The sequence below is a fragment of the Ahaetulla prasina genome, chromosome 2 (genome assembly GCF_028640845.1).
Source record: "Ahaetulla prasina isolate Xishuangbanna chromosome 2, ASM2864084v1, whole genome shotgun sequence".
NCBI classification, from domain to species: Eukaryota; Metazoa; Chordata; class Lepidosauria; order Squamata; family Colubridae; genus Ahaetulla; species Ahaetulla prasina.
Genome location: NC_080540.1, coordinates 247,770,837 through 247,787,843, shown reverse-complemented (window position 1 = coordinate 247,787,843; position 17,007 = coordinate 247,770,837). Strand labels below are relative to the sequence as shown.

The following is a 17,007-nucleotide window of genomic DNA, read 5'->3' as shown; positions in this document are numbered from 1 at the left end:
GAGCCTCAGCAATGGGGTCAAGGCAGCATGGATTGCATTATGGCTCCACATCGTAATGGCCTGGCTTAGAAGTAGGACGGGACCCCGCCTCCCCAATTATGAAGCGCAGGAGTGAAAAAGTTCAATCAATTCCAACTTCACAAGATCTTTTTCTTTCGCGAGAAGTTGGAATTGGTTGAGTGAAACTGATGGAGAAACATGATTGGAGCTGGGCTGGGGCGGCGGCATGCGTGCGTGCCCACAGGGAAGGCTCTGCATGTCACATTTGGCACGCATGGCATAGGTTCACCATCACAGGCCTAGACTGATTCCAAGATCTGGAATAAGTTTTGTTTTTTCCATCTTAGTTTTGAATGAGATATAATTTCCCCAGAAAGAATTGTTGTGCAATTTTAGGATCCTCCTACATTCACAGCTCCTGCTTGAGGAGGCCATTGATTCTTTTCCCCTTATATGCCTGGTAAATGAATCCCACCCCTTCCTAGACTAGGAATCCTTTTTCAGAATCATTCATGCGTTAAGTCACCTCACATGTGGGCTATTGCAATGTGCTCTTTATGGAATTATAATTAAAGATCACTTAGAGCTGGACCAAAGTGCAGTGACATGGACAGGTATTGACACATTTTGTTCTGTTTCCCTTCCCCCAATACTCCCAGCAAAGAGTCCGTCAGAGGCCTTCCTTTTTTTTCCTTTTATTTACATAGATACATGTCCTGGCCACGTCTACCCACGGGCCTGCCAAGTTTCTGGAGATAACGAGGAAATTATAGATAAGGCCAGAATTACTCACGAATATATTCTTCCCTCCATTGAAATAGTTAGCTCGCGCCAATTCATTAGCTCGCGCCAACTCATTACTTTGTCCAAGACAAAAAACCAGGAAGTCCCGCCTCCTATTTATAGTCTCTGCAGATGTCACTGCATGACAATTATGACTTGGCTTTGTCCCAACTCTTCCGCTGCTGCGCACGCGATTACGTACGTGACCTTGCATCGCTCCAAAACTGTTCTTGGGCGTTGCCAAATCAGAAGGAGGCTCCATGGAATCAGGCTGTGCGGCCTCCCCTCCCTTTGAGTGGGTGCCAGGAGGAAAGGGCTCAAGAGAAGCAGGGCTGGCCAGGTCTTCTCCCTCACTTTCTGAATCATCCGAGTCCAGGAGTCGGGTCCAGGAACCTGGGTCACAACACTATCCTCACCGCAGGGCCCTTCCCCGGGCTGACGATAGGGATGCGGTCGAGCTGGGTTCTGCTCATGGAAGGCCTGCACCAGGTCAGGGGCATGAGCGTCGGAGGCATCTACCCAGGAGAAATCAGTCCCGTATCCCTTCCACGCGATCAAATATTGGAAACGACCCTTCAGCCAGCGGGAGTCTCGTCGCTGTGGACTTCAGATTCCTCCGATCCGTCCTCGGCGACAGTGACGGGTGCTGTTGGGCACCGAAGGGGACTCGGTGTGGCCTCAGGAACCAGAAGGACCGTGAAAACGGGTGGATCCGCATGGATCGTGGCAGGGTCAGTCGGTAGGCTACCGGGTTGATGACTGCCTCGACAGGGAACGGGCGATGAATCGGTGGTCCAACTTCTTTACCGGGCGGTCGGACGGGAGGTGTTTGGTGGAGAGCCACACCGGTCTCCAACTGCCAGCGGGCGTTGCCCGTCGGGAGCGGTCGGCGGACCGTTGTAATCCTCCTTTGCCCGATTCAGCTGCTGGCGTACCAACTGTTGGACCGCATGCAATTCCGTCAGGAAGGTCTGCGTTCGGGAACAGGAGAGTCCGGTGGTGCCAGAGGAAGAGCCGCGGATGGTACCCACATTGGCAAAGAACGGGGTCATCTGAGTAGAGGTGTGCTGAGAGTTGTTAAAAGCAAACTCCGCCAGGGACAGGTAGTCGGCCCAGTTGTCCTGTTGCTGGTTGATGAAGCAACGGAGATACTGTTCCAGTATACCGATGACCTTCTCTGTACCCCCGTCGGTCTCCGGATGGTGCGATGGCGACAGACACACCTGCACCTCCAACGCGGCCATCAGGCTCTTCCAGAAGCGGGCTGTGAACTGAACTCCGGTCGAAACCACCCTGTCCGGTAGACCATGGAGGCGGAAGATGTGCTGCAGAAAGAGACGGGCCGTTTTTGCGGCTGTGGGCAGTCCGCGGCATGGGATGAAGTGTGCCATCTTGGTGAGCATGTCCACCACCACCAGCACCGTGGTGAACCCAGAGGACGGCGGCAGGTCTGTCAGGAAGTCCATAGAGATCGCCCCCCAGGGTCTGTCGGGTGTCGGCAAGGGTTGGAGGAGCCCGGGCGGGGCCCCCGTGGCGGCCTTGGCTTGCCGGCACGGTACGCAGGATGTCACATAGGCATGTATATCATGCCGCACTCGGGGCCACCAAAAGGTCCGTGTCACCAGGTGGAGGGTCTTGAAGAACCCAAAATGTCCTGCTGCAGGGTTGTCGTGGCACTGGGTCATGACGAGGGCTCGGAGTGGTCCTGTGGGCACATATAATCGCCTCAAACTTGAGTAAGTCCTCCTCCAAGGTCCAAGGAGGCGGGGCCCACCTCCGCTCTCCTTTGCTGCGACCAGGCGTCCTGGCGCTGCGCCTCGCACCTGGGCCCGCAAGTCCACTGGCTCCCGTGCTGCGGCCAAGGCTTCTGCCGGCAGCACTGTCCGTGGAGGAAGGGGTCCTTGGCGCAGAGGTACTCTGGCTTGCGGGACAGGGCATCCGCCCTCCGGTTGTGACCGCTGGGAATGTAGGTCACGCGGAAGTTGAACCGGGCAAAACAACGACCACGGATCTGCCGCTGGTTCAACTTCCGAGCTGTGGTGAGGTGCTCGAGATTCCGATGGTCCGTTCGGACCTCCACCTGATGTCGGGCCCTCCAGATGGTGTCGCCAAGCCTCGAATGCAGCCTTGATAGCCAGCAACTCTTTTCCCAGATAGTGTAGTTGCGCTCGGAAGGATTGAGTTTCCGGGAGTAGTAAGCGCAGGAAAAGTGTGCCACCATTCGTCGGAGCCTGTAGCAGCACCGCTCCCAGAGCCACATTGGACGCCTCTGTTTCCACCACAAAAGGCCGGAGCGGGTCGGGATGCCTCAGGACGGGTTCCGTGACGAAGGCTTTCTTGAGGGCTGTGAATGCTTCTTGCTGCGGGGACCCCACCGAATGCAACCTTCTTCCTGAGGAGCTGGGTAAGTGGAGCCGTCAGTGTGGCAAAGCCGGGATGAAGGTCCGGTAGTAGTTGGCGGCCCAGCAAGCGCTGAACATCCTTCACCCGACGAGGGCTTCCCAGCTACACAAAGCTTCTACTTTACATGGGTCCATGGCTATGCCCTTGGGCGAGATGATATGCCGAGAATTCTATGGAAGTCCGGAAGAAGACACATTTCTCCAGCCGCATTGAGTTGTTGCTCCATAGCGTTGCAGAACCAGACCGACGTGTCGAAGGTGGCTTTCCTGGACCGGGAGTAAATCAGGATGTCGTCGAGGTAGATAACCACGAACCGATCCAACATGTCTCGGAACACGTCGTTCATGAAGTGCTGGAAAACGGCGGAGCGTTGGTCAACCCAAATGGCATGACAGTGTATTCGTAGTGTCCGTATCGGTGCGAATGCCGTCTTCCATTCGTCTCCTTCGCATCCGCACCAGGTTGTAGGCCCCGGAGATCAAGCTTGGTGAAGATCGTGGCCTCCGCAACCTCTCCAGTAGCTCCGGATGAGCGGCAGGGGTAGCGATTCCGCACCGTAATGGCGTTTAGCCGGGCGGTAATCACAGCATAGGCGCAAGTCCCCTGTCTTCTTCTTCACGAAGAGGACCGGGGCCGAGAGAGGGACTTTGAAGGCGGATGAACCCTCGGGCCAGGTTTTTGTCCAGGAAGTCCCGCCTCCTATTTATAGTCTCTGCAGATGTCACTGCATGACAATTATGACTTGGCTTTATCCCAACACTGCTTCTGCTGCGCATGCCGCTCACGCCTGCGCAGCCTTGCATCACTCCAAAACTGTTCTTGGGGCGTTGCCAAATCAGAAGAAGGCTCCAGGGAATCAGTCTTGCGGCCCCTCCTCCTCCCTTTGAGTGGGTGCCAGGGAGGGAAAGGGCTCAAGAGAAGCAGGGCTTGCCAGGTCTTCTCCCTCACTTTCTGAATCATCCGAGTCCAGGAGTCCGGGTCCAGGAACCTGGGTCACAACAACTTTGGTGACTAGAATCATTTCACTTAAGAGTTTGACAAGCTGCTTCTGCAAATATTTGATTGTATTTGGGGGACAGTGGGATCCTATTTTTTGAACAAATTCTTGAATTGTTTTGAAAATTACAAATAAGCCTATTTTAAACTTGCACTAAAGTGCAGTGTGTATTACTGTGTACCAGATGGATGAAGCTAGTGCTGTAGGGATAATTTTATTTCAGGTAAGAATACAGGTCAAGATAAATTTCACTGCTGATCTCCAGGAGGTGGATGGGGGACATTCATTTTCAATCTTGGCTCTATTTTGACAAAGAAAATGGCGAACCTTTTAGGGACCGAGTCCCCAAAGTGCAACCCAAAACCCACTTATTTATCACAAAGTGTCAACATGGCAATATAACCTGAATAATGAGGTTTTGTGAGGAATTTCAATCATTCTTTCACAACTTGACTTCTCCCTGGTGGCACTGGATTTCTTTAACAGAACAACTCAGGAATGATGGGAGTATAATGCAGTAGCCTCTGGAGGGCCATCACATCCTCCTTCCTTCCTTCCTTCCTTCCTTCCTTCCTTCCTTCCCCCCTCCTCTTATTTCATCTTTCTTTAATCCTGTATATTATGGTTCGTTATTGTTAATCTTTATTAAAGAATGCTGTGTCCCTAGAAGCTCCTAGCGAAAATAACAGCAGCTGTTGTTTGTGGCTGAAACTATCCCAAGCTGTTGTTTACACACGCACACGCACACACACGCGCACATACACACACCTATTTTTATTCCACTTTCCATGGGTCCTTGGGAAAGGAATGGCATCTTTTCCCCATCCCCGTCTTTTCACCAGCATGAGATTTAAGCACACATTTTGTGGAGTGTCTCTCCTCCCCCACCCAGATAAAAAAACCAGGATTCAGAAACATAAACCAGGAAACCCAGGGTGGAGTCCCCTATGGACTTGGGGGAGCAGAGAGAGGGTCTGAGGGCTACCAGTCTGAGAACTTGGTGCAGTCTAGAGTTGTGCTGCCCGTTTTTATGCCCATAGCCTCCAACCAAGGACCTTTGCTTCCCCACGGAAAATGCTCCAAAGTGGGTGGGGAGGCAATGAGCCGATCAATACCACAGAGGGAGTTCTCTATCCACTTCCCCTCCTTGCAGCCTTTTAGCTGCTATTGTCCCACGTTGCTTCCCCCCCCCCCCTTTAAAATGAGGCTAAGGAAGAAAGCCAGGAGAGGGGAAATCTAAGGGGGAGGGAAAAAGACCCAGGCAGATCCCTCTCTGAATAGCTTCCCCCCAGATTTCAACTGATTTCCTCTCTAATCCTCCGACGAACAGACCCCACCCCCCCTTTTTGAACTCTGGACCACTGGGCCTTTATTTTCCCCATTTATTGCAGGAAATAGGATTTTTATTGGGTCTTCCATCTGTATCATACCAAAAGGAAAGCCAGCCGGGCTTCTCCTAGAACCCCCCCCTACCCTTCCCCCTGCTCCCTTTCCTCTACCCCCCACTCAATCCCACTTCAGGACAGAGGAATGAGCTGGAAATGTGTTTTGAGATGACGTGGGAGCAAGCCTTCTGACCCTCTGACACACAGCCGCAACTCTGTGTTCCAGCCCCGGTTTGCTGAGGAGGGGGCGAGCAGCCCCAGTCATCACTGCCCCGCTTCCTCAAAGGCATGGTGCGTTTCAAAGGTGGTAGCTCGCATCTAGAGGTACCAAAGAGTGTTTTGTTGCGAGAACCGCAAGATCCGCCATCACAATTCGCAGCCCTCTTTGCAGGTGGCACAGCAAATGTGCTGTGATAAAGGCGGAATGTTGTTGCCGCGCAAAGGCAAGTACAGCGGTGATCCGCTCCAACACTAAGGCTCCAGCTGTTGCCACCACCGTGACAGGACAACAGCTGTTTCATCCCTCTGCTTAGACAGGGAGCCTCAGCAATGGGGTCAAAGGGCAGCATGGATTGCATTATGGCTCCACATTGTAATGGCCTGGCTTAGAAGTAGGACAGGACCCCGCCTCCCCAATTATGAAGCACAGGAGTGAAAAAGTTCAATCAATTCCAACTTCACAAGATCTTTTTCTTTTGCGAGAAGTTGGAATTGGTTGAGTGAAACTGATGGAGAAACATGATTGGAGCTGGGCTGGGGCGGCGGCATGCGTGCGTGCCCACAGGGAAGGCTCTGCATGTCACATCTGGCACGCGTGGCATAGGTTCACCATCACAGGCCTAGACTGATTCCAAGATCTGGAATAAGTTTTGTTTTTTCCATCTTAGTTTTGAATGAGATATAATTTCCCCAGAAAGAATTGTTGTGCAATTTTAGGATCCTCCTACATTCACAGCTCCTGCTTGAGGAGGCCATTGATTCTTTTCCCCTTATATGCCTGGTGAATGAATTCCAGCCCTTCCTAGACTAGGAATCCTTTTTCAGAATCATTAATGCGTTAAGTCACCTCACATGTGGGCTATTGCAATGTGCTCTTTATGGAATTATAATTAAAGATCACTTAGAGCTGGACCAAAGTGCAGTGACATGGACAGGTATTGACACATTTCAATATCCCAAGTAACAGTCATTCCACTACTTGAAAGCCTTTGGTTATAAACTTCTGGGTACAATTCAAGTGCTGGTTACATAAAGCCCTGATGAAATAAGATTTGGATCTCTGAAAGTCTATTTTTCTTCCAGTGTTTCAATTCCTGTCCAGTAAGATTTGACAGAGTTTGCATGTTCCAAGTTCCATATTTAAAACGGTGTCCATTGATGGCAGCATGACTTCTCAGGCCAGGGTGCCTGCCATCTGAAATAGCTTCCCCATGGAATTTTGAATTGCCACAATAGTGTCATTCTTTGAACAGGCTCAAAAGACATGGCTTTTTCCCAAGGGTTAGGAAAGCATTTGGAATATGATTAATATCCTAGGTGTATTGGTCTCCAGATTATCACATCTCTTTGTTTTTATTGTATTGGATGTATTTTTAACATGTATACCAACATTTTGATACTAGAAAAAAAATTAAAGCAATCTGTGTGAACAACAGAATTTTGTCATTTGTATCGTTGTAATTCTTGCTACTTTACCTCACTTTATGCAATTCATATCACCTATGTATGCAGGGTAAATTCTTTAAAAAATGTGCTGGCTTTTTGACTGCAAGTAGTTAATAATATGTAGTTCTGCCATGTGTTAAAGTTTTGTGCATGATGTTGCATAATGTTGATAAGTGATATTGGAAGTGTAATTTGGACAATTTAAAGCAGCACCTGAATTGCCGCATGCAAAATATCAGCAGCTAAGGATTTTGAATGAATTACTTTCACCCTATTTATTCTCAGGATTACAATAAGATTGACATACTGACTTCCAAATGTATATTGGATGCTTGGGATCGATTGTCACTTTGTTTTATAGACCCACTAACATTCAGTGTTATTATATACCTATTAGATTAATATTACTGTGAAATTTTCTTAGATTTGGGGAATTTTAGCAGGGTATTCAAGACAAAAATTCTGATCTGGGAAAGATGGCATAACTTGATAACACTTGTAATATTTTTATTCCATGGTGGCTTACTCTATTTATACCTTTATTAAGATCTTTTTCCCCATTTGGTCAAACTTTCCAAATAATATCTTACATTTTTGGCTGTGGGTTAGCTTAAATTGGATGTCTTTTCTCTGTTCAATTTAAAAACAAGCCCCTAATGCAGCCAAACATAACATTTTATTCTAATGCAATATTTGTTTCCAATATTTGCCACCCCATACAAGGTCTTTACAATGTATAAAATTTGGATGCGATTCAGAAGGCTTTTTTAATATAATTTTTTATATATTTTTTATAATTTTACAACTTTGTATGCATTTTTAATATATCTTCTTAACATTCCACTGTCCTTTTTATTTTGCTTTAAATTTTCTTGCAGGTTATTAGATTGAGTTGAATGTCCTAGGCACATTTTATTTTTAAAAATGTAGTAGGGTTGCTTTGAGTGTAATTATTCTAGTATATTTGATTCTCAAGAAACTGAATTTTTTAAGTTTTATAGAATGTATTTTTGGCCGAGTAAGAAAATTTTATAAGAGGAATTTGAATTTGAAATATAAATTGTAGTGGCAGTGTAACATCACAAACCTAGTGGTTACATGTAATATGTGGAAATCATGAGACTGAATTGGAAAACAGAATTTTAAAAATAGAGTAAAAGGTGATTTATGGCTATGTCATAGTGACAATTCCCCTGCTGCTATGCCCTATAATAGATTGATTATGTGTCATCAAGTCAATGTAAACTATTGCAAACCACACAGGTGTGTGGTCTGTCCCCAACCTGGTCCTTCAGATCTTCTAGTTTTTGCATCCTTTGTCACTGTAATTGAATCTATCCAGCATGCTGGTGATTGTTCTCTTCTTCTCTTTGTAATTAGAGACAGAATGTCTGTGAATATTAGATGGTGTAGAACATGACCAAGAAGGTGCTGTTGCCTTAGTGACTTGCTTGATCAAAGCAGGAAGAGAGTGTGAGACTAAATAGCCCTTTGGATTCCTCCTCTAAGCTGGCATTTTTATGCTCGTGATCAACAGTTAGAATTTGCTTTTGGTTGAATTAGTTACTAAAAATATACTCTTCCTCTACATAGTGTTCTAGAAAGAAGTAAATATTGGATAGAAAGTTAAATATATATGTTTTAGTGCATAATGATCTGCTGTTATTCTTTAAATTGTAGGGTTTTGTATATGCCAGGTTGTTGTTACTTTTACTTATTATAGTTTGTGAGCTTTTCACTCACATCAGCTAAAACGTCTGTGCAATATAGTCGATGTACTTCTTTCCTCTAGATGTAAGCTTTTGAAATTTTATTCACGGTGACTTTGAGTCTTTAAAAAGTTACATGCTAGGCAGAAATTCAGTTGGTAAAGCTATTCATGCCATGGACATTCTGTGAGGATAAGAGCTGTACTTGTTTAACTTTTGATTACATGCCAAAATTCAATGTCAGGAGACATTTGGCTAAGTCTGGCTTTAAAAAAAGTTGAAGTACCAGGTTGTTTTAATGCATGATGAAAAACATGGATGAGTGGGCAAAATATGATAGAAAACTTGGTAGGAGGTGAACCTTGTTGACCGGAATACTTGATGGAAGGCTTTTAAAGCCTAGCCAAAAACTTGTAATGAGAACTCCAATTTAATTTACCATAGATACTTTTTATAAATAAACTCCACTTTTTATATCCATACCTAAAATAGCCAAGTAAGCTTCTAAATAAAATATTTTTCCTTTTTACATGATTATTTATTGAAGTTATGTGGGTTTGAACTTATTTCCTTAAACATAATCAGGAATAATATTTAAAGACAAGTATTTACTATTGCAGGGATAATTTATTTAAATGTGCGCTCTGTAAGAGGATTTCTTAAAAAAGAGTGTTTCCTGTTTATATTAAGAAAGTATTGGTTAATGTGAAATAGTCATCTTGGACAGATTTCTTATTTATGGCTTATGGTTTTGAAGATGTAAGCTACCTTTCTACCAGGCAGTTAACTTCTTAAGAAGTTTTATAATTTTTATTTCCTCTTTAAAATCAAGTTTTATTTGAAGTGCCATTGGCCTTTATTTAATTCACCTTTTGAAAACTGAACAGCATGAGGAATCCAACTCATGCCCCTAAAATACAGCATTTCCAGGCTGGTACCTGAAATATAGGAGTCCTCTCAATTTAGTGCCTTTTTCAATTGCTGCAATTGTATAATTGTGAATTTTCTCTGTGAGCATGGCTAAGAATTCTTATTTTTGGAGTGGCATTTTACAAATGTTTGGCATAGAGCCTTTACTGGCTTGCTCATAGTTTCCAGATCATGATTTTATAAAGTGACTTCCTTGCTCACTTTCTTGGGGGGTAGGGAGATGGGAACCATATATTTAATTCTTTTTGTCACTCAGAGATTTACTAATTAGTCATGTAAGAACAGAACTTCTGTTGAGGCCTGTGTTTCTATGGAAGACAGATCAAGGTGGCTGGTTCAATAGACTCATTCATCTTCAAATTAAAATAGTTTACCTTCTCTTTTCTAAAAGTATACTTAACAGATATCAGCTATGAATTCCCTTTCTAATGTCAATTCAGATTTTCTTATATCCATTATATGTGGGGAACTCCTTCAAAAGTTTGGTTATCAAGGATAAAAGTTAAAGTAATATCCCTTAGTTTTGCTGAAAAAATTAGAGTATTTAGCAAAATGGCAGAATATTCTCTTAGCTGGTCTGAATCAAAATTGATACCAATAGGTAAAAATTGGGTTACCTATTCATTTAAGGAATATCAATTTGCATTTGTACTGGATCTATTACATACCTAGGTGGGTATTTATGTATGTGTGTACCAAAGGATATAATCCAGTAACAATTAATAAAAAGATTTCTGATATTGATAGATGGGAGCTATTAAACTTGTCATTAAAATTTGGGGAAAGATGAATGCTCTCAAAATAAGAGATTAATTTATATTCTGAGGAATTTCAAATTTATATACATGGAAAATATTTTCAGAAAACCATCCTTTGTTTAGGAAATTTCTGTGGTACCCTTTGATTCCAAGAATATATTTATAGAAAATATAATTGCCAATTAATGTGGGATGATTTTGGTTTTTCATATCTGGACTATCCATATTATCTTATCCAATTATCATGCTTACTTATTATCAAATACTAAATACTGATTTGGGCAACTTTGTAATATGCATATATAATAATTTTTGTTGGATGGAGAAGATCTAACTACTGAAACTCTAGTACTTTTGGAAACAATTACATCCATTAGAAAATTATGAACTGTAATGTTTAATTTCTTTAAAAATGACCCATTTTCCCATGCCAAATTCTGCTGGGATTGCCATTGTTAAGCAATGCAGTCATGTAGCATTGCTTTACAACTGCATTACTTAATAATGAAAAATTTGCTCCCAGTTATCGTTGTTAAGTTAGGTCTACCTATATTCCTTAATTGTCTGACAATTTTGGAGAAACTTTTTGACTTCAATGAGAACATTACCTGGAAATTTTAGTAAGTTAGGGAGTGGTAAACTAGTATTTTAGTATAAAGTATATTGATGATAATATATCTCTTCCTCCCCTTCTCATTCATAGGTTGTCAAGATGAGAAAAGAAGTGAAGAAAATCAGAGTCTTAACAATTCGGAAACTAACTAGGCAGATTGCTAAACTGAAGGGGAAAAAGTAAGTCTTTTTTTATACTTATTTGATTTTTGTGTAGAATAAATGGGCCAAATATAATTACTGTATGTCTGATTTCTGACCATTTAAGCTGCTATATTGGTGGAAGAAGACTAATTCAAGGCAAAAATCTCCTCATATTTTGTATGCTTTTCAAATTTAAATTATAGTACCTGAAACCCTATTTTATGTTAGTTTATAGTCATATTTTTCTCCTTCCTATATGGATGGGTTTATCTTTAATGAAATTTAGATTAAATATAGAAGTTCTCAAATATTGTGGTACTTTGATTTTTTGTTGTTGAAAAGAATTGGCTATCTGTCAGCCTCAATATGCTGGAAGCAGGGTGGATAAAAATCGATGTTTTGTTTCGTTTTTTTAAATTAAAAATCAGATTTTTTTATTTAAAATGGATTTTTTAAATTTAAAATGTTTTTTTTATCAAATTTATTTTAACAAAATGCTTTTGGAGTAAATATCTAAAGATAGATTTCTATTTAAGCTACATTAATAATTTAGTTTATTCAGCATGAAATGGACCTTCATTATGTAGCATGAGGCTGTATATTCTGCAATATTGGGACTGTCGGTGAGTCAACAGCAGGTCAGAGGAGGAGTTGCTGCAGGACAGAGATGATAGTTGCTCTTTAAAAGTTATGATTTAAATCGACTTGATTTAAATCAAATCCACCCTGGCTGGAGGTAAGAAATGAACAGAGGCACTAATGATATGGACATATCTCCCATTTGCTCTGTACTGGTTTAATATCTATAAATTGATATGGCATTTCAAAGAACGGAATTATTTAAAAAACACGAATGTAATTTTGAACTACATACCAAAGAATTTCACTGTATGAGGAAGAATTGATTTACCAAACATGAAGTACACCAAAGAAAAGATTGCTATATTTTTGAAAAGGCAGTGTAGGATTTTAATTTTGGATCAGTGAAATTTGTTCACTTTCAGTCTCTAATCTGGCTCTCATAGTAAAATGGAAGGATACAGCATTACTTTATGTGGTCAGAGATTAATGATGTGTTTTAAAATTGGACTAAACTTTTTGTATACGTAATACAGTGTTTCTGTGAATTACTTGTTTTTTCTCCTTTGGAGGGGATTGGTTTTATGGATTTTGTTTTAACAAAGGGTGGTTGGGTGGTCTGTATGAAAGCATAACATGTAAAAAAACTATAATGTGACGTTACATGAAATCATGTATTTTTTAAAATTTATTTTAAAAAAGACTTCTTACCTCTGATTTTAAACATTGTACAGTGTGAAAATCTTTAAAGAATAGTAGCTATTACTTTAGTAGAACTCATAGTTTCCAAACACTTGGAATATAATTCAAAAGAACATGCCTAGCAAGAATCACAATAAATTTAATACATGAAATAACATCTGTTTCAAAGGAGACATTATAGTAGAACACAAGATCATATGAATATGGTGGTCTTTTGAGAAGCACATCTCTAGCAGTTAACTGATCTTATCAAGGTTAAAAAGATTCATAGATTTCCAGTAAAAATAACATTCTGTTCAAACAGGTAAGTTCTAAATTAGGACCATGAATATGAAAAGTTGCAATTAAATTTGGAGATTTTTTTGATAATATTGTAAATAAAACTATTGATTGGTCCTTAAAAGTCATTGAAGCATCTAAAACTTAGCAAAGCAAGTACATGTAAGCAATTACATAACTTTAAAAAGAACCCAAACATAATCATTAAATTTACTGTTATATACATCTTTTCATGGTAAAACATGTATGTATCAACATTAGACCTGCATAAGATAACATATTTTGGAATAATATGCACACATGTATGCTAGGCCTGAACATATGGCCCATGAGACACCTGCCACACACCAACCAGCCTTGTGCAGCCCACCAGTGTTCTTTGAAGTAACCAATTCATTATAGCCCAACATCACCATCACCTTGGCTTTTGTACCACTTCTACCCTGTAGAGCACCTCCAGGCATCACAGACTTTGCCAGCTCTATTTCTGCTGCTGTGAAACAGCTGATTGGCATGCCAGTTATTCTTTGTGGCCCGTAATTATTTTTTAAGATATCAATCTGGCCATTTCCACTCTATGAGTTGGGCAGACCTGACAAACACTGTCATTTGCATGCTAGTAAAATAAACACTGAGGATAATCCAACATAGATTAAAGTCCTGCATGGAAAAAGAAATACTAGGTTTTCAAAACAGCTTTGGAGAAGACAAGAAACATAAGACATTATGACCCATGTGTAATGAATAATTGAAAAGGCCAAAGAATAGCAATAAAGAAACCTGACAGGGCATTGATTGTGTTGATGATATTAGGCTGTTGATGATGTCAATCTGTCCGGCCTTAGGAAAATGGGAATTCCAGAACTTCTCATTGTCCACAGGTGAAACTTATCTATAGGCCAGAAAGTCCTAGTATGAATAGAACATAGTGAAACAGACTGACTCTGGATTGGTAAAGAAATAACAGGCTGTATATTATCGTCTTATTTATTCAACCTATAAGCTGAATATATATTAAGTAAAGCAGGATTGGGGAAAAAAACGAGCATTTTTTTAAAATTAGAGAAAGAAATATCAATAATCTGCACTATGTAGATTACTGTGTAGTGTGATGACACTACTGTGATAGCCAATAATACAGAACCTCTGCAAGTTCTATTGATAAAAGTTGAAAAACATGGTGGAAAATTGGGACTAAATTTTACTTCTTGACTGTTCGTTTATGTTATTGATGATTGATCCTAAAACTCAGAAGATATGTATCACTTTAATAGTTTTAAGGTCAATTCTTTTATATTTCTAATATAAAAATATAAATATAATAATAGAACAACCAATCTTAGAATTGACCTTAAAACTATTAAAGTGATACATATCTTCTGAGTTTTAGGATCAATCATCAATAACATAAACGAACAGTCAAGAAGTAAGCCAAAGACTAGCACTTGGTTGAGTAGCCATAAAGACCTTGGAAAAAATACTGAGATGCAAGATGTGTCTTTACTTACAGAGATCAGAATTGTGGTGATATTCTACAGAAGTGACACTCTATAAAAGCGTACATTAGATTGCGAAGAAACAGGATAGAAAGAGGATTGATGCTTTTGAAGTTTGGTATTGAGAAGATTCCTGAGTATGCCATAGACAGCCAAGAAAACAATCAAATAGATTGTTCAACAAATCACCCAGAGGTCTTACCCAAAACACAAATGATCAGGTGTAAAGTATTTTACTTCAAAAAGCTAGGTCTTTTTGAAGTTAGTCAGTCACCACAAGAAGACCTGAAGGACCTTAGGGACAGATCATTGTGGAGGAAAATCTATGTGGCTGTTAACAGTTGACAACAATTTGATCACATATAATCAGTGAATCATATACAGATGATCCTTGTTTTATGATCAGTTGCTTAATGACCATTTCAACTTACAATACACTTAGAAGTACTTACAAATCATCCTTGAAGTTAAGACTACCATGCCCTCCTTGTGCAGTCGTGTGACTACATTTCAGGCTCCTGGCATCCAGCTCACATTTATGATCGGTTGAAGCATTCTGAAAATAGTTGAAAATGCCATTGAATATGCTGGATTTGTTTAATGCCTGCAGTGGCTTGATTTACAACCATGTAAAAATGTAAAATTGAGTCATATCACATGGTGACTGGTTAAATAATCCCAAATTCTGGACTCAATTGTCATAGTAAATCAAGAACTATCTGTATTGTTATACACAGTGTAGAACATCAAGCGTTCTTACAGTTTTAAACTTATTTTATTGCCTGTAAAATAATACGTTAATAGATGATAGAGTTTTGGAAACCAATTATATGGCTTTTCAGAGCATGACATTGCAGCTTTCTCAGATCTTCAAAGGTAATGCTGTGAACAAAGCATTTCCCTAAATGATTTAAGAAAGGTGGGGGGCATAGAGGATAAATGTTTGTGATCACATATGTAGGTACACACATTAATACAGTATGAAGTACATGCCTTTCTTTTTCAGGGGTACTAAAGAAGCTGTGTTGAAAAACCAGAGACGTGCGCAGAGATTACTAGAAGAAATTCATGCCATGAAGGTAGTGCTATGCCTATTGTAAACAGCTCAAATTGCATGCAATTTAAATTCTACATATAGTTTTGAAACTTGGTTTTCAAAGCTTTTTCATTTAAGTGAGTTGTGGCTTTAGCTCTTGTATATGCCAGGTTTGTCTATTTATGTCTGAGAAAGGACCAGACTGTAAATTTGATGAGACACTACTGTAAATTTGTATTTATTGTTTATTGGTATAATTGTCAAGGTGATAGTCACATTTGATTTTAAGTGTTCCAAAATTACATTTTTCAAACATTACTATGAATCTCAGACTCCGTTCTTGAGGTAAATAGTTTCGTTAAGTGCGGCTGCTGCTTAAAAGCATGGATGGCCATTACAGTGGCTGACATCATAGTTCTTAGTCTGTTTCTTGCCAACTCCTTACATTTTTGTGTGGTGGTGTCACTGCTGTAATGCACAAAGCAGCAACTGACAGAGTGGATTGAAACCATAGCATTTTTTTTCTCCTAAGCTAAGGTATTCATTAGTTTCTGCAAGTCTTTTATTTCTCTTACACAGACATGATGGTCCATTAAGAGTCTGGCAAGCTCTCTGCAAACATTTTTATAGCTGTGAACTGTTAATTATACAATGTATTTGTATCATACATCAAAATGTAAGAACAATCTTTGAGGTTTACCCTTACAATTAAACTGCAGGAATATTCTTTTTCCCTATTAATGAATGCTTAATTTTGTGTTATAATTAGATCAGCAGTGTTAATTTAGCTTTTCATACTAATCCTTGCAAATATTTCAAACTGGGAAATTTTAACCGGATTAATTAATAATAGATTAAAACAGTCTCTTCACATTTGTAGCCTATAGAATTAGTTAAAATAGTATGGAACAGCTTTCAAAACAATGCATATTGAGGACTTCATACACTTGAAATCTCCTTTTTATATAATTTTATATAATGCCGTCCCACCCAAGCAAAAGCAATAGAGTGGAGCTTCAAGTCTTTACTTTTTAGATGTCCTTTCTCCAATTCAACCTATTACATGTAAATACAGATAGTCCTTGCTTAAGGAAGCTAATTGGGACTGGAATTTCTATTGCTAAGCAATATGGTCATTAGGTGTAACATCACATTGTTTAGCAACAGCAGTTTCAGTTGTCTCAGTTGTGGTCATTAGCCAGGAATGTGCAGTTGTGTTAGGATCTCTCACTTCTTTTGCCTTGTCCTGCTTGTCTCTGTTTCCCACCCACCGATCTAATTTGCCCTGTCTCTGCCCTTTTAGCCACCCTACGTTCCATCACTCCTTGTGTCCGCACTTCACTGCACGTCACCTTGCTCTCCACCTTTCATCCATGCCACTGTTGTTGCATCATCTGACCTTTGGTCTCTTTTTCCTCCCACCATTGAGGTTCACCCAGCTCTTTGCAAAGCATCTGCTAGCCACATGTGGCCATCTTAAAGTGGCATGCAGCATTCCTCATATAGCTAACAGCTGTCTTGTGGAAGGC

At 40.8% G+C, this 17,007-nt stretch overlaps 1 protein-coding gene across 2 annotated transcripts in view; it reads left to right on the top strand.

Moving 5' to 3' along the window:
• Positions 1 to 17,007, top strand: part of SRFBP1 (serum response factor binding protein 1) — a 63,673-nt gene that overhangs the window by 25,373 nt on the left and 21,293 nt on the right. For both annotated transcript variants that reach the window (XM_058166314.1, XM_058166315.1), the window contains 2 exons: positions 11,334 to 11,422; positions 15,449 to 15,521. In XM_058166314.1, coding sequence (XP_058022297.1) covers positions 11,334 to 11,422; positions 15,449 to 15,521 — 162 coding nt within the window. The remainder of the gene's footprint in view (positions 1 to 11,333; positions 11,423 to 15,448; positions 15,522 to 17,007) is intronic.